At 43.6% G+C, this 24795-nt stretch overlaps 1 protein-coding gene across 1 annotated transcript in view; it reads left to right on the forward strand.

The window, feature by feature from the left end:
- The window catches only part of OSGEP (O-sialoglycoprotein endopeptidase), a 50855-nt gene extending 29471 nt beyond the window's left edge, over nucleotides 1–21384 (forward strand). The window contains exons 8-12 of the mRNA XM_069760670.1: nucleotides 12166–12231; nucleotides 12950–13040; nucleotides 14314–14389; nucleotides 14959–15057; nucleotides 19525–21384. Coding sequence (XP_069616771.1) covers nucleotides 12166–12231; nucleotides 12950–13040; nucleotides 14314–14389; nucleotides 14959–15057; nucleotides 19525–19564 — 372 coding nt within the window. The 3' untranslated portion in view covers nucleotides 19565–21384. The remainder of the gene's footprint in view (nucleotides 1–12165; nucleotides 12232–12949; nucleotides 13041–14313; nucleotides 14390–14958; nucleotides 15058–19524) is intronic.
- The last annotated feature ends 3411 nt before the right edge of the window (nucleotides 21385–24795 follow it).

Below are 24795 nucleotides of genomic sequence, written 5' to 3' on the forward strand. Positions count from 1 at the left end.
AGGGCTGGTATGAGCAGGACCTGTGATGACGTCGTGGTCACATGACCGTGACGTCATGGCAGGTCCTTGTTGCACACCAGCCCTGGGACCGGAAGCTGCCGCTTGCAAGCCGCAGCTTCCGGTCCCAGGGCTGGTATAAGCAGTACCTGTGATGACGTCGCGGTCACATGACCGTGACGTCACGGCAGGTCCTTGTTGCACACCAGCCCTGGGACTGGAAGCTGCCGCTTGCAATGGAGCGGTCCCGGGAGCGTCGCGAGGAGCGGGAAAGGCGGCGGAGGGTGAGTATAGCAGGTTTTTTTTATTATTTTTAACATGACCCTTAGACAATTATATAGTAGATATTTTTGATATGCCACAAACCTCTCAAAAGTCAATACCCATTTTAAGTTTTACTATGGCGCTTAGAAGTCGTTCAATTGACATTGTGGCTCAACGACCAGAAAATATTCTACTGCTTTAGTTCTAGTTTTAGATGAGTAAACAATTTTATCAAAGAAGCTTAATCTTCAATAGATAGTATATGGTATATTGCATTTTAGGAAAAGTTCTTCATTTCCAGAGAGGGCTTTGGAGCTTGGTACATAGAGATCTTTATCTCATTAGTATAACTCAATTATCTGTTGTCAGTGTACTCCATAGACATATTGGGTACAGTATTCAGTCAGTCTGCAGAGCAATGAAACATCTGTAATGTTATTTTCATTATCTGCATCCTGTACTGTATAATTTACAGATTCCACTGCTTTATTATTACCCACCAGACATAACATTTCTCCACTGCCGCCTGCCTGTATTGATTACTTTATTTCTAAGGTTATTGTAAGGGCAGTGAAACAGCAATGATGCCTGCTTGTTCTAGACACAATTTGTACATAGAAATAAGTATTTATAAACCTTGATTTTTTTTTATCCTAGTTTATACAACCAATCTTGATATTTGTATAATCCTATTATACCCACATATAATGATGTAGCAACATATTTACTGAAGGGCATATAAAAAAAAAAAACTTGGAAGATGTGCAAGATTTATGCCTCTATGCACACATCTACTATATAATTGTCTAAGGGTTTTTCCGTCCGTCTGTCTGTCTGTCTGTCTGTCCTGGAAATCCCGCGTCTCTGATTGGTCGAGGCCGCCAGGCCTCGACCAATCAGCAACGGACACAGCGACGATGATGTCATAAAGGACGTAGACATCCCACGTCTCTGATTGGTCGAGGCCGCCAACGGGCACAGCGACGATGCTGATTGGTCGAGGCCGCCAGGCCTCGACCAATCAGCAACGGGCACAGCGACGATGATGTCATAAAGGACGTAGACATCTCACGTTTCTGATTCAGCGACGGGCACAGTATCGACGTAGATGTCATAATGGTTGCCATGGCGACGATGATGTCATAAAGGTTGCCTCGACCAATCAGCGACGGGCACAGTCTGCCGCAAATTCTGGAATCATCATTGTCCATATACTACGGGGACATGCATATTCTAGAATACCCGATGCGTTAGAATCGGGCCACAATCTAGTCTACTATATAATTGTCTAAGGGTCACTTCCGTTCGTCTGTCTGTCCTTCTGTCTGTCACGGATATTCATTGGTCGCGGCCTCTGTCAGTCATGGAAATCCAAGTCGCTGATTGGTCATGGCAAAACAGCCATGACCAATCCAAACAGCTCGGAAGGGAAGGAGCGCCATTTGACTTTTTGAATGAAAAATTAGCTCCAATCGTTAGCGGACACCATGTCGCGTTTGGAGAGGCTCTGTGTCTAAACATTGGAGACCCCCCACATGTGACCCCATTTTGGAAACTAGACCTCCCATGGAACTAATCAAGATGTGCGGTGACCACTTTAAAGCCCCAAGTGCTTCACAGAAGTTTATAACGCAAAGCCGTGAAAATAAAAAATCATTTTTCTTTCCTCAAAAATTAAGTTTTAGCAAGCAAATTTTTATTTTCGCGAGGGTAACAGGAGAAATTGGACCCCAAAGGTTGTTGTCCAGTTTGTCCTGAGTACGCTGATACCCCATATGTGGGGAGGGAACCACTGTTTGGGCAAACGTCGGGGCTCGGAAGGGAAGTAGTGACGTTTTGGAATGCAGACTTTGATGGAATGGTCTGCGGGCATCATGTTACGTTTGCAGACATCCTGATGTGCCTAAACAGTAGAAACTCCCCACAAGTGACCCCATTTTGGAAACTAGACCCACCCAAGGAACTTATCTAGATGTGTGGTGAGCACTTTGAACCCCCAAGTGATTTACAGAAGTTTATAACGCAGAGCCGTGAAAATAAAAAATCATTTTTCTTTCCTCAAAAATTATGTTTTAGCAAGCAAATTTTTATTTTCACAAGGGTAACAGGAGAAATTGGACCCCAATAGTTGTTGCCCAGTTTGTCCTGAGTATGCTGGTACCCCATATGTGGGGGTAAACCACTGTTTGGGCGCTCGTCGGGGCTCGGAAGGGAGGGAGCACTATTTGACTTTTTGAACGCAAGATTGGCTGGAATCAATGGTGGCGCTATGTTGCGTTTGGAGACCCCTAATGTGCCTAAACAGTGGAAACCCCTCAATTCTAACTCCAACACTAACCTCAACACACCCCTAACCCTAATCCCAACTCTAGCCATAACCCTAATCACAACCACAACCCCAACTCACCCCTAATCCCAACCCTAATCCTAACCCTAATCCCAACCCTAACCACAAACCTAATCTTAACCCTATTTCCAACCCTAGCCCTAATTCCAACCCTAGCTCTAATTCCAACCCTAACCCTAAGGCTATGTACCCACGTTGCGGATTCGTGTGAGATTTTTCCGCACAATTTTTGAAAAATCCCCAGGTAAAAGGCACTGCGTTTTACCTGCGGATTTACCGCGGATTTCCAGTGTTTTTTGCGCGGATTTCACCTGCGGATTCCTATTGAGGAACAGGTGTAAAACGCTGCGGAATCCGCACAAAGAATTGACATGCTGCGGAAAATACAATGCAGCGTTTCTGCATGCAATTTTCGGCACCATGGGCACAGCGGATTTGGTTTTCCATAGGTTTACATGGTACTATAAACCTGATGGAAAACTGCTACGATCTGCAGCCAAATCCGCACAGTGTGCACATGGCCTAATTCTAACCCTAACCCTAGTTCTAACCTTAATTCTAACCCTAACCCTAGTTCTAACCCTAACCCTAGTGGAAAAATAAAAGTAAAAATATTTTCTTTATTTTATTATTGTCCCTACCTATGGGGGTAATAAAGTGGGGGGGTTCATTTACTATTTTTTTTTATTTTGATCACTGTGATAGGTTTTATCACAGCGATCAAAATGTACCTGGAACGAATCTGCCGGCCGGGTGTCAGATTGGCACCGACTTTCATGACGCCTACGTGGCGTCACAGGTCAGGAAGTGGTTAAAATCTGTATTCAGAGCAGTCAGAATCTTATCAGTAGTAACTGTCATCTATGTACAACCTGAAATTTCACAGGTTTTTTTTTTGAGGGTTTGCATCAGTTTGGTTTTCTTTTTATTGTGAGGAAACAGCAACTAGGACAAAATAACTTAACAATTCAATGTGCCTAACTATTCACCCCCCTCAAGTCAGTACTTCCTAGAGCTTCCTTTTACGGCAATTACAGCTGCAAGTTGCTTTGGATAAGTCTCTGAGTTTTCCACATCTCTACTGGGATTTTTGCCCATTCAACAAGGCAAAACTGTTCCAGCTCCTTTAAGTTATATGGTTTCCTGTGCTGAACAGCAATCTTTAACTCTGACTACAGATTGTCAGTTGGATTAAGGTCTGGGCTTTGACTAGGCCATTCCAAAACATTTACACGTTTCCCCTTAACGACCGCCAATATGCCTTTTAACGGCGGCAGTTAAGGGTACTTAAACTGTGGAAAAAATGAATAGCGCCCCCCAGTCGGATTTTCTCTGGGGTCTCGGTTGCCGGGGGTACATCAGAGGACAGAGAAATGGGGTCCCCGATACTCACCTGTCTCCCCCAGTGCTCCTCGTGGCGCCCGATAGGCGCCGCCATCTTGTTCCGGCCAAAAAATGGCGGGCACATGCGCAGTGCGCCCGCCAGCTGGCAACCGGAAGATCTTTGGGGTCTCGGCTGCCAGGGGAAGCCGAGACCCCAAAAGAACATGATCGGGGTCGGTTTTTACCGACCCCTGTTTTGCGATCACCGGTAATTAACTGTTAACCGGCGGCCGCAAAAAAAAAAAAGCAATCTGTCATTCTCTATCCTCTGATGTGATCGCACATCAGAGGACAGAGAAATAGGGGGATTCGGGGACGCTGTTATACTTACCGGTGTCCCTGGGTCCTCCTGCGTCCCCTCCTGCCCGCCGGCTTCTTCATCCGGTAAGAAAATGGCGGGAGCAGTGCGCCCGCCATGATCTGCCGGCCGGCAGCTAGAGGAGTTGGGTCTAAAGTTAGGGTTGGGGCTAAATTTAGGGCTAGGGTTAGGCTTCTTTCACACTTGAGTCGGTACGGGGCCATCGCAATGCGTCGGCCCGACGTACGTAGTGAAAATTGTGCACAACGTGGGCAGCGGATGCAGTTTTTCAATGCATCTGCTGCCCAGTCTTATGTCCTGGGGAGGAGGGGGCAAAATAACGGATGCAGTGCACGACGGACGCGACTTGTGGCCATCCATCGCGATCCGTCGGCAATACAAGTCTATGGGCAAAAAACGCATCCTGCGTGCACATTTGCAGGATCCGTTTTAAGTCCAAAGCAACGGATTGCGACGGATGCCACACGACACAAGTGTGAAAGTAGCCTTAGGGCTAGGGTTGGGGCTAAAGTTAGGGCTAGGGTTGGGGCTAAAGTTAGGGCTAGGGTTGCGGCTAAAGTGAGGGTTAGAGTTGGGATTAGGGTTAGGGTTTGCATTAGGGTTGGCATTAGGGTTACGTTTGGGATTAGGGTTAAGGTTAGGGTTGGGATTAGGGTTAAGGGTGTATTGGGATTAGGGTTAGGTTTGAGGTTAGGGTTGAGATTAGGATTAGGGGTGTGTTGGATTTAGGGTTTTGATTAGGGTTATGGTTAGGGTTGAGATTAGGGTTGTTTTGGGGTTAGGGTTGTGATTATCGTTAACCCCTTTCTGACATTAGATGCACTATCACATCGAGGTGGGGTGGGCCCGTATGACCACCGACGGGATAGTACGTCATACGCGATCGGCCGCGCTCACGGGGGGAGCGTGGCCGATCGCGGCCCGGTGTCAGCTGCCTATCGCAGCTGACATCCGGCACTATGTGCCAGGAGCGGTCACAGACCGCTCCCGGCACACTGCGATCAAACATGATCGCGATGTGGCGGCGGTACAGGGAGGGGGCTCCCTGTGGGCTTCCCTGAGCCCCCCGCAGCAACGCGATGCGATCGCGTTGCTGCGAGGGTCTCCCTACCTACCTCCCTGTAGCAGGCCCGGATCCAAGATGGCCGCGGCATCCGGGTCCTGCAGGGAGGGAGGTGGCTTCACAGAGCCTGCTCAGAGCAGGCACTGTGAAGCCTGCAGTGCTGTGAGACAGATCGGTGATCTGACAGAGTGCTGTGCAAACCGTCAGATCACCGATCTGTGATGTTCCCCCCCTGGGACAAAGTAAAAAAGTTAAAAAAAATTTTTCCAAATGTGTAAAAAAAAATAAAAAAAAATATTCCTAAATAATGAAAAAAATATATATTATTCCCATAAATACATTTCTTTATCTAAATAAAACAAAACAATAAAAGTACATATATTTAGTATCGCCGCGTCCGTAACGGCCCGACCTATAAAACTGGCCCACTAGTTAACCCCTTCAGTAAACACCGTAAGAAAAAAAAAAGAGGCAAAAAACAACGCTTTATTATCATACCGCCGAACAAAAAGTGGAATAACACGCGATCAAAAAGACAGATATAAATAACCATGGTACCGCTGAAAACGTCATCTTGTCCCGCAAAAAACGAGCCGCCACACAGCATCATCAGCAAAAAAATAAAAAAGTTATAGTCCTCAGAATAAAGTGATGCAAAAATAAAAACTATTTTATAGAAAAAATAATTATTGTATAAAAGCGCCAAAACATAAAAAAAAATGATATAAATGAGGTGTCGCTGTAATCGTACTGACCCCCAAAAGAAATTCATGAATAGCTGGTGTTTGGTCATTCTGCCTCACAAAAATCGGAATAAAAAGCGATCAAAAAATGTCACGTGCCCGAAAATGTTACCAATAAAAACGTCAACTCGTCCCGCAAAAAACAAGACCTCACATGACTCTGTGGACCAAAATATGGAAAAATTATAGCTCTCAAAATGTGGTAACGCAAAAAATATTTTTTGCAATAAAAAGCGTCTTTCAGTGTGTGACGGCTGCCAATCATAAAAATCCGCTAAAAAACCTGTTATAAAAGTAAATCAAACCCCCCTTCATCACCCCCTTAGTTAGGGAAAAATTTTAAAAAAATGTATTTATTTCCATTTTCCCATTAGGCTGTGTTCACACGTTGCGGTTTTTTCGCGGTTTTTCCCGATAAAACCGCAAAAAAAACGCAGACAATAAGCATCCCATCATGTAGAATGAATTCTGCATGTTTTGTGCACATGATGCGTTTTTTTCCGCGAAAAAAACGCATCGCGGCAAAAAACGCAGCATGTTTATTAATTTTCCATTTTTTTTGCAGATTTCCCACTCCAAAATGCATTGGGAAGTGTCCGGAAAAAAACGCGGCAAAACCGCGGCAAAATCGCACGTGTGCACATAGCCTTAGGGTTAGGGTTAAGGCTACAGTTAGGGTTGGGGCTAAAGTTAGGGTTACGGTTAGGGTTTAGATTACATTTACAGTTGGGATTAGGGTTAGGGGTGTGTCAGGGTTAGAGGTGTGGTTAGGGTTACTGTTGGGATTAGGGTTAGGGGTGTGTTTGGATTAGGGTTTCAGTTATAATTGGAGGGTTTCCACTGTTTAGGCACATCAGGGGCTCTCCAAACACGACATGGTGTCCGATCTCAATTCCAGCCAATTCTGCGTTGAAAAAGTAAAACAGTGCTTCTTCCCTTCCGAGCTCTCCCGTGTGCCCAAACAGGGGTTTACCCCAACATATGGGGTATCAGCGTACTCAGGACAAATAGGACAACAACTTTTGGGGTCCAATTTCTTCTCTTACCCTTGGGAAAATAAAAAAATTGGGGATGAAAAGATTATTTTTGTGAAAAAATATGATTTTTTATTTTTACGGTTCTGCATTATAAACTTCTGTGAAGCACTTGGTGGGTCAAAGTGCTCACCACACCTCTAGATAAGTTCCTTAGGGGGTCTACTTTCCAAAATAGTGTCACTTGTGGGGGGTTTCAATGTTTAGGCACATCAGGGGCTCTCCAAACGCAACATGGTGTCCCATCTCAATTCCAGTCAATTTTGCATTGAAAAGTCAAATGGCGCTCCTTCGATTCCGAGCTCTGTCATGCGCCCAAACAGTGGTTTACCCCCACATATAGGGTATCGGTGTACTCAGGACAAATTGTACAACAACTTTTGGGGTCCATTTTCTCCTGTTACCCTTGGTAAAATAAAACAAATTGGAGCTGAAGTAAATTTTTTGTGAAAAAAAGTCAAATGTTCATTTTTATTTAAACATTCCAAAAATTCCTGTGAAGCACCAGAAGGGTTAATAAACTTCTTGAATATGGTTTTGAGCACCGTGAGGGGTGCAGTTTTTAGAATGGTGTCACACTTGGGTATTTTCTATCATATAGACCCCTCAAAATGACTTCAAATGAGATGTGGTCCCTAAAAAAAAAATGGTGTTATAAAAATGAGAAATTGCTGGTCAACTTTTAACCCTTATAACTCCCTAACAAAAAAAAATTTTGGTTCCAAAATTGTGCTGATGTAAAGTAGACATGTGGGAAATGTTACTTATTAAGTATTTTGTGTGACATATCTCTGTGATTTAATTGCATAAAAATTCAAAGTTGGAAAATTGCGAAATTTTCATAGTTTTCGCCAAATTTCCGTTTTTTTCACAAATAAACGCAGGTACTATCAAAGAATTTTTACCACTATCATGAAGTACAATATGTCACGAGAAAACAGTGTCAGAATCACCGGGATCGGTTGAAGCATTCCAGAGTTATAACCTCATAAAGGGACAGTGGTCAGAATTGTAAAAATTGGCCCGGTCATTAACGTGCAAACCACCCTTGGGGGTAAAGGGGTTAAAGTTGTGATTAGGATTATGGATCGGGTTGGGATTAGGGGTGTGTTGGGGTTAGGGTAGGAGTTAGAATTGGGGGGTTTCCACGGTTTATGTACATCAGGGGGTCTCCAAACATGACAGCCAATTTTGCGCTCAAAAAGTCAAATGGTGCTCCCTCCCTTCTGAGCTCTGCCGTGCGCCCAAACAGTGGTGTACCCCCACATATGGGGCATCAGCGTACTCGGGATAAATTGTACAACAACTTTTGGGGTCCAATTTCTCCTGTTATCCTTGTGAAAGTAAAAATTTGGGGGTGAAAAGATTATTTTTGTGGAAAAAATATGAATTTTTTATTTTCATGGCTCTACATTATAAACTTATGTGAAGCTGTTGATAGTGCTCACCACACATCTAGATAAGCTCTTTGGGGGGGGGGTCTAGTTTCCAAAATGGGGTCACTTGTGGGGGGTTTCTACTGTTTAGGTACATTAGGAGCTCTGCAAATGCAACATGACGCCCGCAGACCATACCATCAAAGTCAACAGATTATGGGGTCCAATGTCACCTGTTACCCTTGAGAAAATAAAAAATTGCAGGCTAAAAAATCATTTTTGAGAAAAAAAAAAGGATTTTTTATTTTCACGACTCTACGTTATAAATTTCTGTGAAGCACTTGGGGGTTTAAAGTGCTCACCACATATCTAGATAAGTTCCCTAAGGGGTCCAGTTTCCAAAATGGGATCACTTGTGGGGGGTTTCCACTGTTTAGGCACATCAGGGGCTCTCTAAACGTGACATGGCATCCAATCTCAATTCCAGCCAATTCTGCATTGAAAAAGTAAAACGGCACTCCTTCACTTCCAAGCTCTGCGGTGCGCCCAAACAGTGGTTTACCCCCACATATGGGATATCGGCGTACTCAGGAGAAATTGCACAACAAAATTTATGGTTAAATTTCTGTTTTTACACTTGTGAAAATAAAAAAAAATGGTTCTAAAGTAAAATGTTTGCAAAAAAAGTTAAATGTTCATTATTTCCTTCCTCATAGTTCCAGTTCCTGTGAAGCACGTAAAGGGTTAATAAACTTCTTGAATGTGGTTTTGAGCACCTTGAGGGGTGTAGTTTTTAGAATGGTGTCACAGACATGTGGGAAATGTTATTTATTAACTATTTTGTGTGACATACCTCTCTGATTTAAGGGCATAAAAATACAAAGTTTGAAAATTGCAAAATTTTAAAAATTTTCGCCATATTTCCGTTTTTTTTCATAAATAATCGCAAGTAATATTGAGGAAATGTTATCACTAACATGAAGTACAATATGTCATGAAAAAACAATCTCAGAATCAGCGGGATCTGTTAAAGCGTTCCAGAGTTATAACCTCATAAAGTGACAGTGGACAGAATTGTAAAAATTGGTTCGGTCATTAAGTACCAAATTGGCTCTGTCACTAAGGGGTTAAACCACACGAGCTTAATTTAGCTGTATGCTTTGGGTCACTGTCTTGTTGGAAGCGGAATTAATCGGCGTAACAAGAAAAAAAAATAAAAATGCCAAAATTACGGGTTTTTTTTGGTCTCAGCAATATTGCAATAATAGGCAAGCAAAACATCTTATCTACTCCTAAATGGTATCAATAAAACATCAGCTTGGCGTGCAAAAAATAAGCCCTCACCCAGGCCCAGATCCCAAAAAACAGGTAAGCTACAGGTCATACATGTTTGGCATCTATGAACTTGTAATGACCTGGAGAATCATAATGACAGGTCTTCTTTTTCATTTATTGTACATCGTAAAAAAAAATGTGGAATTGCGTTTTGTTTTTCAATTTTACCACAATTTTTTCTCCCTGTTTTCCAGTACACTATATGGTAAAATCAATAGAGTCGTTTAAAAGTACAACTCGTCCCGCAAAAAACAAGCCCTCACATGGCCATATTGACAGAAAAATAAAGTTATGGCTCTGGGAAGAAGGAGAGCAAAAAATAAAAAATGAAAATCCGAAAGTGGTAGAGGGCTTAAGTGTAGACTTTTAGCTTTAACTGGCATATAGCTCTGGTGAGGATGATGATTGCCACATCAGCTTCAGCGTGAACATGTGCAAGATGAATGGTAGCTCAGGGTTCACACTGTAGTCTGGACCCAAGTCTAACTGCTACACATAAATCATTTTAATTATCCTGATCTACTATGGCTGATTCTTACTGTACCCACACCAACGACTTCTTTGTGAGTGCCCATAGTCTGCGCGAATCTTATTCCTATGAGCAAGCGACACTACTCTGTCCTCCTTCTCCTGGACCTGTCTTCTGCCTTTGACACAGTGGACCACTCCCTTCTGCTACAGATCCTCTCATCTCTTGGCATCACAGACTTGGCCCTATCCTGGATCTCGTCATATCTGACAGACCGAACATTCAGTGTCTCCCTCCCCCATGCCACCTCATCACTTCGCCCCTTGTCTGTCGGTGTTTCTCAAGGCTCTGTTCTAGGACCCATACTCTTCTCCATCTACACTTTCGGCCTGGGACAGCTCATAGAATCACACGGTATGCAGTGTCATCTCTACGCCGATAAAGGCACAGATGATTGGCATCGGGGAGACCAAAACATCCAACACCGCGGAGACACCATCACATGTTTCTCAACGCAGTGATTCCAGAACACTGCCCCCATCCCTTATGGGAAATATGCAGATGCATGTAAAGAAGCTGCGGAGACACCATCACGTGTTTCTCGACGCAAGCAGTGAATAGCCAGGCCTATCCCCGGGAAGGAACAACCACGGGAAGGGCAGCATCCTATGAAGGAAAGCCACCTATGCCAAGCATGGTATCCATCCACAGACAGCTGTTTCGGGGTGTTTGCCCCTCATCAGTGTGGAGTAGGAATCTGGCTATTAGGAGCAGTGCCTAGTAAAAAGGCTATAAAGGCACAGATGATTGGCCTCGGGGAGACCAAAACATCCAACACGGCGGAGACACCATCACGTGTTTCTCAACGCAGTGATTCCAGAACACTGCCCCCATCCCTTATGGGAAATATGCAGATGCATGTAAAGAAGCTGCGGAGACACCATCACGTGTTTCTCGACGCAAGCAGTGAATAGCCAGGCCTTTCCCCGGGAAGGAACAACCACGGGAAGGGCAGCATCCTATGAAGGAAAGCCACCTATGCCAAGCATGTTATCCATCTACAGACAGCTGTTTCGGGGTGTTTGCCCCTCATCAGTGTGGAGTAGGAATCTGGCTATTAGGAGCAGTGCCTAGTAAAAAGGCTATAAAGGCACAGATGATTGGCCTCGGGGAGACCAAAACATCCAACACCGCGGAGACACCATCACGTGTTTCTCAACGCAGTGATTCCAGAACACTGCCCCCATCCCTTATGGGAAATATGCAGATGCATGTAAAGAAGCTGCGGAGACACCATCACGTGTTTCTCGACGCAAGCAGTGAATAGCCAGGCCTTTCCCCGGGAAGGAACAACCACGGGAAGGGCAGCATCCTATGAAGGAAAGCCACCTATGCCAAGCATGGCATCCATCCACAGACAGCTGTTTCGGGGTGTTTGCCCCTCATCAGTGTGGAGTAGGAATCTGGCTATTAGGAGCAGTGCCTAGTAAAAAGGCTATAAAGGCACAGATGATTGGCCTCTGGGAGACCAAAACATCCAACACCGCGGAGACACCTTCCCGTGGTTGTTCCTTCCCGGGGAAAGGCCTGGCTATTCACTGCTTGCGTCGAGAAACACGTGATGGTGTCTCCGCAGCTTCTTTACATGCATCTGCATATTTCCCATAAGGGATGGGGGCAGTGTTCTGGAATCACTGCGTTGAGAAACACGTGATGGTGTCTCAAGACAACATTCTGAAGGCATTTTATTCTAAATGAGACTCACAATCCTGCATTATTTGTAACTTGTGTGCAAATGATCATGTGCACATACATTTTTTTCATTTTATTTGCAGGATGTTACGCACAAGATGCTTTCATCAGGAGAGTGTACACCTGAAGATCTCTGCTTCTCCCTACAGGTTAATGCTTATATGTATCTGTGTAAAAACGTAATTCTAAGACGCAGTCTGACATTTTCTCTGTATTGTGCAGCATATGTTTTTTAAATAGAATGTAGTGGCTTTTTGTGTATGCCTTGTATATATAGTTGATGTGCCATTTTTAGGCTGTCTGATGTGTTGATTTTCTTTTTCTTCTCTCAAATAGGAGTCTCCTAATTCAGAATACAACATTGATAGTACCTTTTAGTTTTTTAGTTGCATAGGGAGAGGCTTATCACCCTACACTGGCTATGCTGAGTCCTATCTAATGGGAACAAATAATTGATGAGTGACAGAACTGTTGCCCCTGACTCATATTCTAGAGTATCAGTGCATTCTATATGAAGTAGCTTTTGCCAGTCTTCCCTGCCTCCTGCTTGTGACAGGTTTCCCTCTGCACAGGACTCCCATCAATCCATTGTAGTTGTCTTCTGCCTGAGGTTTTCAATATCAGTGTGGCAGCTATAATGGAAAACTCTGCAATGCTGTTCACAGCTTTGAGCATCAGCTTAGTCAAAGTATCTAAGTGTTCCCATAATCGTGTACAGAAAATAGGATAATAGAGATCTTCATTTAGAAAAAAAACGTTTCAGTATATGGTTTTGCTCAGTAAAAATCGGTCATTTTGTTGAACACTTGCTTGAGTTTCGAAACAATTTCACATGCTGTACTTACAAAGCCATATTTTTCCTGACAGGAAACCCTCTTCTCTATGCTTGTGGAGATAACAGAGCGTGCTATGGCTCATTGCGGTTCACAAGAAGTTTTAATAGTGGGTGGCGTTGGATGTAAGTAACAAGGAAAGTAAATATGGGGTAATGATCATTGGGCTCTGTGATGCATTAAGTATCTGTAGACCGCTTACTAAGGCCTCTTTCACACTTCCGTCTTTTCAGATCCGTTGCAATGCGTAGTTTTGGGAAAAAACTCATCCTGCAAATGTGCCCTCAGGATCCGTTTTTTCCCCATTGACTTGTATTAGCGACGGATGGCCACACGTCGCGTCCGTCGTACGACGGATCCGTCATGTTTTGGCGGATCGTCGTCTGGAAAAAACATTCAATGTAACGTTTTCTGTCTGCGTCGGTAAAACGTGTCGCGACGTATCCTGCGGCATACGTCGTTGACTAGAATGGAAGCCTATGGACGCAGGATCCGTCATGACACGTCGTATGACGGAATCCAGCGCTGGAATCCGATTTTTTTTACACTGAGCATGCTCAGAATCAGGCAATTGGCCAGACAGGCCCCAAATCTATATAAACCTGGCCTGGGTAGTCACCCCCAAATGTGCCAGCAAGACTCCTGCCAGCCTGAAGACAGCATCCTTCCAGCCAGTCAATATATTGGTTTCCCTATTTTCTAATAGCCAATCACATTTGGGAGACTCCCATTTTTAGGCATGGAAAACAGATCCGTCAAAAAAAGGATGGTAAAAATGGATGCAACGGATCCAGTTTTTCGACAGAACCGTCTAGTGGATCCGTCGAAATACTGGATGCGTTGCATCAGTTTTTCATTATTTGACGCATCCGTCGATACGTCGCGCCGACACATTGTGACGGATTAAAAACAACGGAAGGGTGAAAGTAGCCTTAGTGTATGGGTTTACAGTTCCTTCACAGCACAAAAGATACTGTCCAGACCTGTCCTAAAAATGGACAATGAAACTTGTGTTACCTACAGAATGTACTTTAGATTTGAGCACACATTTCGCCAAGCGCTTTGCAATATGTAAACTGCAGCAGAAATCTACAACAGAGAGGGCATAGTGCAAATGTGGAAATCCAGAGCATGCCCAGAACCCACTGGAGAGATCTTATACCTTTTCTGAATGGGGTTTGTTAAAAACCTGTTCACTTATATTGTATACTGTACAAGGTAGAATGTTAGCGTGGGTTCTCCCACTGCAATTCATGCTGTATGGGTCCAAGTCACTTGTGCGCAGGACTTCTGCTAACTTGTGTTTTCGGTATTTCCTAAACAATATACAGTTATTGTCTGAAAATATGTTTGAAAATAGGCAATTATTGCAGCTCAGCCTTCATTTTAAATACTTAGGTAATGTACGACTGCAAAAAATGATGGAAGCAATGTGCAAAGAACGAGGGGCCAAGTTGTTTGCTACAGATGAGAGGTAAGAGTGATCGTTTAGGTTGTTGTTTCCAATTCAAATACTGCATCTTTCTATGTAAAATATCTGTATTTCCTTCCTGTTAATTACATAGGCCCACAATTATCATTGTAAGGGCTTATTCACATGCGTGTTTTTCAAGGGTAAAACATGCGGCACTTTACAGTACCAGCAAAGTGAATGAGATTTCTGAAATCTCAAGCTGCTTATTTTTTTTATTTGCAGATTTGAACCCTTTCAAATTTGCACCGTATCAATTCTTTCAGTGTTTTGGCCGTTTTCACTCATTTAAGTGAATAGCGGAAAAAAGTTAAAAAAAAAAATAAAAAAAATGCTATTTTACTAGTTTATCATGTGAACTCTGCTTTAGGTGCTGGAAAATCTTCTGCAAATACTCAACGTGTGCACGTACAACAATTACATGTTGGCAGCAGATTCTCTTACATTCAGATAAGCTGGGGACCCATATTGTTTCTGATATACAGTAGTTGTCCTTTTACTACTATTATGTTTGCATTATATAAAGATCATTATAGCATTTTATGTACACTTATGTCTTTGGTATCTGACAGGTTCTGTATTGACAATGGCGCAATGATTGCTCAAGCAGGATGGGAAATGTTCCGGTCAGGGCAAGTCACCGCACTGCAAGATTCTTGGATAACTCAGCGGTCAGTGTATCTTACAAGTTTAGTATTATTTGACTTGAAGACTTCATTTTTGTAGGAAAGTGGAGAAGTGAATATAACAAATATTAATCCTCATCCCCCGAGTGTGTCCTTTTTATGTAAGAAAACAATAAGCAGCCACACACTGATTTGTCTAAAAAGTAGTGATTAAAATGGACTAAAACATGGGTGTCCAACCGGCGGACCCAGGATGGCTGTGAATGCAGTCCAACAAAAAATTGTAAACTTAAACTTCTATGAGATTTTTTAGACTATGTATCACAATGTGGCGGTCTGTGGCTTTCAGTGTGTTATCTTCCAAGCGAAGACAGTAGAATTCACACCATCAAACGTTACATGGTGACTTTGAGGAGGAAGACCAAGAGAGCAGTATCCTTGAGCTTGATAAAGCATAGTGAGGAGGATCTGGTGATCCACAGTGTTGAGTGCTGCATAGAGATCCAGGAGAATCAGCAGGGAGTAGTGACCATTAGATTTAGCTATTAGTAGATTATTAGAGACTTTAGTGAGGGCAATTTCTGTGTTGTGTTAAAAGTTATCTGAGAGGTAGTGGATTAGACATGAGTGGACCAAACTTTCTATAACTTTAGAAATGCAGTGGAGATTAGAGACAGGTCTGTAGTTAGTAGCACAGTTCTGGTTGATGGATGTTTTTTAAGTAATGGGTGTATGCTGGTGTGTTTAACGGGAACGTGTCATGTCATTTTTAGCATCTAAACTGTTCGCAGTGCGTTGTTAGTGATGCAATGTGCATCACTGACACTTTTTCTTTTATTAAAAACAGCGCTGTAATCATGTGCAAAAAGCACTTTATATAGTTAGATTGTATTTGGTCATAGGGCTGTGCTTTGTTTTGTTCAGTCGCGGTTGTCGCTGCCCACACAATTTGAATGATGTTCCTGGGGTTGCGCCAATGTCACTCGAATCCACTTTGAAATCCCGCGTTTGCGCAGTGTGTATTTTGGAGCTGCGCTTGCACAGTGACGAGCGGGGTGCCGCATTTGCACAGTGTCGAGCAGGCAGCCAAATAATTGACCATATCATCAGCGCTAAGTTTAGTTGTTGGAGCCTGAACTCTTGGATTGAGGGTAGAATGAAAAGTGTCAAAAAAATTGTTTAGGATTGTTGAATAGCAAGGCTATGAGCGTGCTGAAGTAGACTTGTTTGGAGAGATGCAGGGCAGAGTTGTATGTTTAAAGCATAAACTTAAAATGGATGAAATCTATGGCCAGATTGGATTTTCTCCACAGACATTCGGTGCACCTGGAGCACTGTTGGAGAAAACGTGTGCCAGGATTGTTGCGATCTGTACCGAGTTGTTCTATGTGTAGGATGTGCAGCTTCATCCAGGGCACTTTGCAATGTTTCAGTATGTTTCAAAGCAGAGTCAGGACATGAGAGGGAGGATATTGGGGCCAATCATGACTGCACATTCTTCATTTAGTTTCTGGGTGTTAATGGCATGTATATTTTTATAAGTGGGGGGTGTCCTGAGTGGGGTGACAGTTCTTGATAGAGAATGAAAAGAAGGTTGTGGTCAGAGAGTGGGAGGGGGAGTAGTAAGATCATTCACGGAGCAGAGCTGTGAGAAGATCAGGTGAATCCAGAGTATTCCCTTGTCCTCATGTGGAGGAGAGTTGGTAAGCTGTGAAAGCCAAGAGAAGAGTTTAGAGATAAAAGATGAGTGGCAGATGGGGAGAGCGGATCAATAGGGATGTTAGTCTCCCATGATGTCACAGGCTGGAAACTGGAAGTCAGGTGGCAAAGTGATCGAGGAAGTGACTGGAGGGCCATACACAACTGCCACTCACAGGGAAAAGTGCTGGAAATATCTACAGTGTGGACCTCACGCTAATAGTAATCTGGTGCATTTTAGACCTCTCAAATCCACACCGCCTTTCCTAGACACTTTACAAATATGTGGAAACAAGATGCACATATCTGTTTTTTGGCACAAATAAACAACATTTATCTAGCTTGTTTTCAACATAAAAGTGCAATTCATATTGCATTTTCTAGTGCACTAAAAGTATACTCTTGTATAAGCCAAGTTTTTCAGCACTTTTTTTGTGTGCTGAATATGCCCCCCTTGGCTTATACATGTGTCATTGTCCCAGTTTACGGCGGGGGAGGGGAGCAGCGGGTCACAAGAGGCAGGAGCCGGCCGCTGTGGCTAAAGCCTGTGCCCGCTGCTAAAGAGAAATGAAAATTAACTGCACTGGCAATGAATATTCATTTCTCTTATAGCGCGCAGTTACAGCCGCAAGCGCCGGCTTCCAGCATCTGCCAGACTCTCATGGGTGCCGACTCATTAAGGTAATGAATATTCACCTCTCTCAACTCCCATAAGCATGGATAGAGGTGAATATTCATTTCCTTAATGAGCTGGAACACGTGATCACCCGGCCACAGGAGCTGCTGGCACCGGAACGAGATGCTGCGAGGGCGTGCACAGAAGGTAAGTAGGATTTTTTTGTTTTTTTTTATGCTTTTCTCATAGGGTCCATACATACAGGGATAGGGATGAAGAACCATGCAGACAAGGATGGGACTAAGGAGCCATGCATACAAGGAAGGGATTAAGAAGCCACGCATTCAAGGATGGGAATAAGGAGCCACGCAGACAAGGATGGGAATGAGCCACGCATACAAGGATGAGAATAAGGAGCCACGCATGCTAGGATGGGAATGAGGAACCACGCATACAAGGATGGGGATGAGGAACCATGCATACATACCAGAATAGGGATGAGGGGACAATGCATACCCAGCTCATACTCGAGTCAATTCGTTTTCCCAGTTTTTTGAAGCAAAATTGGGGGCCTTGACTTATACTCGGGTCAGCTTATACACGAGTATATATATATGGTAGTTATTTTTGATTAGGGGCGGACATGCCATTGGTGCAACCTGTACAGCTGCATAGGGGAGCAAAGGTAAAGGGGCAAGCTTCTACCTCCAAAGCAAATTGAATCGTGCATAATGAGCTTCTGTCAGTGTCTGCTCCTGCTTTTGATGCATTTTTAAGTTTATTACAAATAAAGCTGTGCTAATAAGGCTACGTTCACATTAGCGTTGTGCGGGGCAGCGTCGGGCGCAGCCATGGCGACGCATGCGTCATGCGCCCCTATATTTAACATGGGGGGGCACATGGACATGCGTTGTCTTGCATTTTGTGACGCATGCGTCATTTTGGCGCAACTGTCAGGGCGCAGAGGACGCTGCATGATGCAGTTTTTTCTGCGCCAAAAATCATGCAAAAATGAACGCATGAGTCACAAAAAGCTGCGTTCTGAATGCGTTTTTGCATGCGTTGTGTCGCCGACGCTGCCCCGCACAACGCTAATGTGAACGTAGCCTAAGAGATGCTGTGCAGGCACACACACACTGCTTTACTTACAAAGCTGAGTGTGGTGCAGCGGCCTGGGTAGCTTCTCTTACTAATACCTAGCAGTAGCAAGGGGTATGGAAAAGACCGCTAAATGATAAGTTGTGCAATAGCCCACCCCTATGTCTGAAAGAAAAAGTATGAGAGGGAATCAGCTAATCATATAAAGTGTTTTTTAAACTTAACAGTTGGAGCTCTTCTTTAACAAAAACATGTTTGTGATGCACATTGCATCATTAACACCACACTAGGACCAGTTTAATAGCTACAAATGAGTTGACAGGTTCCTTTTAAGCTGTGCTTTTCATATTTTCTGTCCTGATAATCTGGGTATGTATAATATAAGCTCTGATGCAATAAGGAGTTAAGAGCCAGTTTTCTGAAGTAAAACGCATGTTGGAACTGCATTACTGCACTATAAAATATAAAAAAATTGAGAAAGCTTAGCGCACAAATTGGCCAATTCATGTGTGCCTGGAAGCCACATTAAGGCGTTTCTCGTTTCCAGGACCTAACTAATGCCAATCCTATCTTAGTCTACAACTCTATGGGAACCTAAATATTGCATTTTCTTGCGTTCGGCGGCCACATCAAAACGAAGCACGTGGACTCATCCGCATACAACGCATTTTCCTGCGTACACAGTGTTAAAGATGCAGGACACATGTGGAAGTAGGCGGAGCTTAAGGAAAGAAGTCCGCAGCACCACGCTGCGGACTCAAACGCTATAGTCTTTTATGAAGGTGACTATGTAAGACAGCTGTCTTTAATGCAGGTAACAAGTTGATCAATGTTAAAATTACCCTTAAAATTATAGACTGTTCATGTCTTTGTCAGTGAGAAACCAAAATCAGCGAGGGATCAAATACTTATTTCCCCCACTGTATATCTATATCACACATACAGATGTAATGCGGATATGCAAGTTTTTTTGTTTGTTTGTTCTTCCAGGACAAAAAAATGTACAATCTTGCATACGTTTGTCTGAACCCAGCTTATTTAAAACAAGTGATCATACTATACATAACCGAATGTCTAAGACTCTCTTACGTTTTCCCCAGGTATCGGACAGATGAAGTAGAAGTGACGTGGAGAGACTGAAAGAAGGCGTGTAATAATTTGTGCAAACTATGTATTTATATGAGGACCCTGGGTTTAAATATTGCAATATGAGGCCCTTGTCTACTTTCAGCAGCAGAGTTCCCATACATCTCTCCAAATGTGTGTAACTACAATGTATATAGTTTAAATACCAAATAAATGAGAATCTTTTCACACCTAACTGAACCATTCATAGATAAAGCCCTGTACTGACCTAGTGATGTCTGATGGTTATGAAGAACATCTCACAATGCATCTTAGGGTACCGTCACACAGTGGCATTTTGATCGCTACGACGGCACGATTCGTGACGTTCCAGCGATATAGTTACGATCTCGCTGTGTCTGACACGCTCCTGCGATCAGGGACCCCGCTGAGAATCGTACGTCGTAGCAGATCGTTTGAAACTTTCTTTCGTCGTCTAGTGTCCCGCTGTGGCGGCATGATCGCATGGTGTAACAAAGGTGTGCACGACATTGTATACGATGTGCGCATAGCGCATAGTAACCAACGGCTTCTACATCGCACATACGTCATGAAATTATCGCTCCAGCGTCGTACATTGCAAAGTGTGACAGCAGTCTACGATCAAAATGCCACTGTGTGACGGTACCCTTACTCCAGCAGTGACAAAGAATAGTCAAATCTATAGCGTCGGTGTGATATTGCTCTGCCAATACAATGGCTGTATATACCCGATTTACCTATTTACCCGATTTTTATTCTGCTACAGATGGATCTGGATAAGTTGGAAACTTGGGCTGAAAGGTGGCAGATGAGGTTTAACAATGATAAATGTAAGGTTATACACATGGGAAGAAGGAATCAATATCACCATTACACACTGAATGGGAAACCACTGGGTAAATCTGACAGGGAGAAGGACTTGGGGATCCTAGTTAATGATAAACTTACCTGGAGCAGCCAGTGCCAGGCAGCAGCTGCCAAGGCAAACAGGATCATGGGGTGCATTAAAAGAGGTCTGGATACACATGATGAGAGCATTATACTGCCTCTGTACAAATCCCTAGTTAGACCGCACATGGAGTACTGTGTCCAGTTTTGGGCACCGGTGCTCAGGAAGGATATAATGGAACTAGAGAGAGTACAAAGGAGGGCAACAAAATTAATAAAGGGGATAGGAGAACTACAATACCCAGATAGATTAGCGAAATTAGGATTATTTAGTCTAGAAAAAAGACGACTGAGGGGCGATCTAATAACCATGTATAAGTATATAAGGGGACAATACAAATATCTCGCTGAGGATCTGTTTATACCAAGGAAGGTGACGGGCACAAGGGGGCATTCTTTGCGTCTGGAGGAGAGAAGGTTTTTCCACCAACATAGAAGAGGATTCTTTACTGTTAGGGCAGTGAGAATCTGGAATTGCTTGCCTGAGGAGGTGGTGATGGCGAACTCAGTCGAGGGGTTCAAGAGAGGCCTGGATGTCTTCCTGGAGCAGAACAATATTGTATCATACAATTATTAGGTTCTGTAGAAGGACGTAGATCTGGGGATTTATTATGATGGAATATAGGCTGAACTGGATGGACAAATGTCTTTTTTCGGCCTTACTAACTATGTTACTATGTTACCTGGTAGCTGCTGCCTTGTGATGGTTTAATCAATATCCCAGATGTGGATGGTGCACTCATCTCTGCATTTATCATGGTAATGAGATACCTTCTCCTGGACAGAGATTACATTGTAAAGTAGCATGCGGTTCTGTGTCCGTTGTAGACACGCTTTAAGCCAGACTTCTATTGTATGCTGCAATTATTGTCTTTTATAATAAACATTGCACTTTTAACCCCTTCACGACCTTGCCCTTTTCCGTTTTTGCCTTTTCATTTTTCACTCCCCTCCTTCCCAGAGCCATAACTTTTTTATTTTTCCGTCAATTTGGCCATGTGAGGGCTTATTTTTTGCAGGACGAGTTGCACTTTTCAACGACATCATTGGTATTACCATGTCGTGTACTAGAAAACGGGGGAAAAATTCCAAGTGCGGTGAAATTGCAAAAAAAGTGCAATCCCACACACACACAATGTTTTTTGTTTTGCTTTTTTGCTAGGTTCACTAAATGCTAAAACTGCCATTATGATTCTCCAGGTCATTACAGTTCATAGACATGAAACATGTCTAGGTTACGTTTTATCTAAGAAAAAAATTCCATACTTTGCTAAAAAAAAAAAAAAAAATTGCGCAATTTTCCGTTACCCGTAGTGTCCCCATCTTTCATGATCTGGGGTCGGATGAGGGCTTATTTTTTGCGCGCCGAGCTGGCGTTTTTAACTAGACCATTTTGATGCAGATACGTTCTTTTGATCACCCTTTATTACATTTTAATGCAATGTCGTGGCGACCAAAAAAAACGTAATTCTGGTGTTTCGAATTTTTTTCTCGCTACGCCGTTTAGCGATCATGTTAATCCTTTTTTTATTGATAGATCGGGCGATTCTGTACGCGGCGATACCAAATATGTGTAGGTTTGATTTTTTGTTTTGTTTATTGTTTTCTTTTGAATGGGGCGAAAGGGGGGTGATTTAAACTTTTATAATTTTTTTCATATTTTTTTTTTTTTCTTTTGCCATGCTTCAATAGCCTTTATGGGAGGCTAGAAGCTGGCACAACTTGATCGGCTCAGCTACATAGCAGCGATCATCAGATTGCGCCTATGCAGCTGAATTACAGGCTTGCTATGAGTGCCGACCACAGGGTGGCGCTCACAGCAGGCCGGCATCAGTAACCATAGAGGTCTCAAGGACCTCTATGGTTACCATCCTGACGCATCACCGACCCCCGATCATGTGACGGGGTCGGCAATGCGATCATTTGCGGCCGGAAGCGCCAGTTAAAAATGCCGCTGTCAGCGTTTTGACAGCGGTATTTAACTGGTTCATGGCGAATCGCGATTTCACCCGCCGCTATTGCGGGCATATGTCAGCTGTTCAAAACAGCTGACATGTCCCGGCTTTGAGGTGGGCTCAGTGCCGGAGCCCACATCAAAGCAGGGGACCCGACCTCCACAGTAATAGTACGGTGGAGGTCGGAAAGGGGTTAATAATCCATAACAGTATTTTAGTAGTTTCAAAGTAAGGATTTTAATGGCAAGAGGTTCGGTACAGAATTAATATCTGAAGCATTCCCTTTCTAATTTTTGTTTCCAGTATTGTGCGTTCTAGGACATGCTGCTAAATCTTTTCCTATTACAAGATTTAAGGATGAAATGTGGAGTTCAACTCTTACATACAAACCTTAACCCCTTCATGACCTTGGGATTTTCCGTTTTTCCGTGTTCGTTTTTCGCTCCCCTCCTTCCCAGAGCCATAACTTTTTTTATTTTTCCGTCAATATGGCCGTGTGAGGGCTTGTTTTTTGCTAAACAAGTTGTACTTTTGAACGACATCATTGGTTTTAGCATGTCATGTACTAGAAAACAGGAAAAAAATTCCAAGTGCGGTGAAATTGCAAAAAAAGTGCAATCACACACTTGTTTTTTGATTGGCTTTTTTGCTAAATGCTAAAACTGACCTGCCATTATGATTCTTCAGGTCATTACGAGTTCATAGACACCAAACATGTCTAAGTTCTCTTATCTAAAGGTACCGTCACATTTAACGACGCTGCAGCGATCTAGACAACGATCCCGATCGCTGCAGCGTCGCTGTGTGGTCGCTGGAGAGCTGTCACACAGACAGCTCTCCAGCGACCAACTATGCGAAGTCCCCTGGTAACCAGGGTAAACATCGGGTTACTAAGCGCAGGGCCGCGCTTAGTAACCCGATGTTTACCCTGGTTACCAGCGTAAACGTAAAAAAAAATAAACACTACATACTTACATTCCGGTGTCTGTTCCCCGGCGCTGTGCTTCTCTGCACTGACTGTGAGCGCCAGCCGGAAAGCACAGCGATGACGTCACCGCTGTGCTCTGCTTTCCGGACGGCGCTTACACAGTGCAGAGAAGCACAGCGCCGGGGGACAGACACCGGAATGTAACTATGTAGTGTTTTGGTTTTTTTACGTTTACGCTGGTAACCAGGGTAAACATCGGGTTACTAAGCGCGGCCCTGCGCTTAGTAACCCAATGTTTACCCTGGTTACCAGTGAAGACATCGCTGAATCGGTGTCACACACGCCGATTCAGCGATGTCTGCGGGAGTCCAGTGACGAAATAAAGTTCTGGACTTTCTGCTCCGACCAAAGATGGCACAGCAGGATCCTGATCGCTGCTGCCTGTCACACTGGACGATATCGCTAGCCAGGACGCTGCAACGTCACGGATCGCTAGCGATATCGTTCAGTGTGACGGTACCTTTAGTGAAAAAAAATTCCAAACTTTGCTAAAAAAAAAAAAAAAAATTGTGCCATTTTTTCTGATACCCATAGCGTCTGCATTTTTCATGATCTGGGGTCGGGTGAGGGCATATTTTTTGCGCAACGAGCTGGCATTTTTATTGATACCATTTTGGTGCAGATACGTTCTTTTGATTGCCCGTTATTGCATTTTAATGCAATGTCACGGCGACCAAAAAAACGTAATTCTGGTGTTATGAATTTTTTTCTCGCTGCGCAGTTTAGCGATCAGGCTAATCCTTTTTTTTTAATTGATAGATCGGGCGATTCTGAATGCAGCGATACCAAATATGTGTAGGTTTGATTTTTTTTTTTTATTGATTTATTTTGGATGGGGCAAAAGGGGGGTGATTTAAACTTTTATATTTTTATTTTTTTCACATTTTTAACTTTTTTTTCACTTTTGTCATGCTTCAATAGCCTCCATGGGAGGATTGAAGCTGGCACAACATCGCCTCTGCTACATAGCAGCGATCATCAGATCGCTGCTATGTAGCTGAATTGCTGGTGTGCTATGAGCGCTGACCATAGGGTGGCGCTCACAGCTAGCCGGGATCAGTAACCATAGAGGTCTCAAAGACAGCGGCATTTAACTAGTTAATAGCGGTGGGTGAATCGCAATTTCACCCGCCGCTATTGAGGGCACATGTCAGCTGTTCAAAACAGCTGACATGTCCCGGCTTTGATGCGGGCTCACCGCCGGAGCCCTGCATCAAAGCGGGGGATCTGACCTCGGACGTACTATCCTGTCCGAGGTCAGAAAGGGGTTAAAATATAGTGTGGGTGGCACAGCCGAAACCAATGAGAAGTATAACTGCAGCAAGGTAACCAGAAGACCAAACAGTCTATTCCGCATTGTCTAGGATTCACAT

This window comes from Ranitomeya imitator, chromosome 1, assembly GCF_032444005.1.
Source record: "Ranitomeya imitator isolate aRanImi1 chromosome 1, aRanImi1.pri, whole genome shotgun sequence".
In the NCBI taxonomy this organism is placed as follows: domain Eukaryota; kingdom Metazoa; phylum Chordata; class Amphibia; order Anura; family Dendrobatidae; genus Ranitomeya; species Ranitomeya imitator.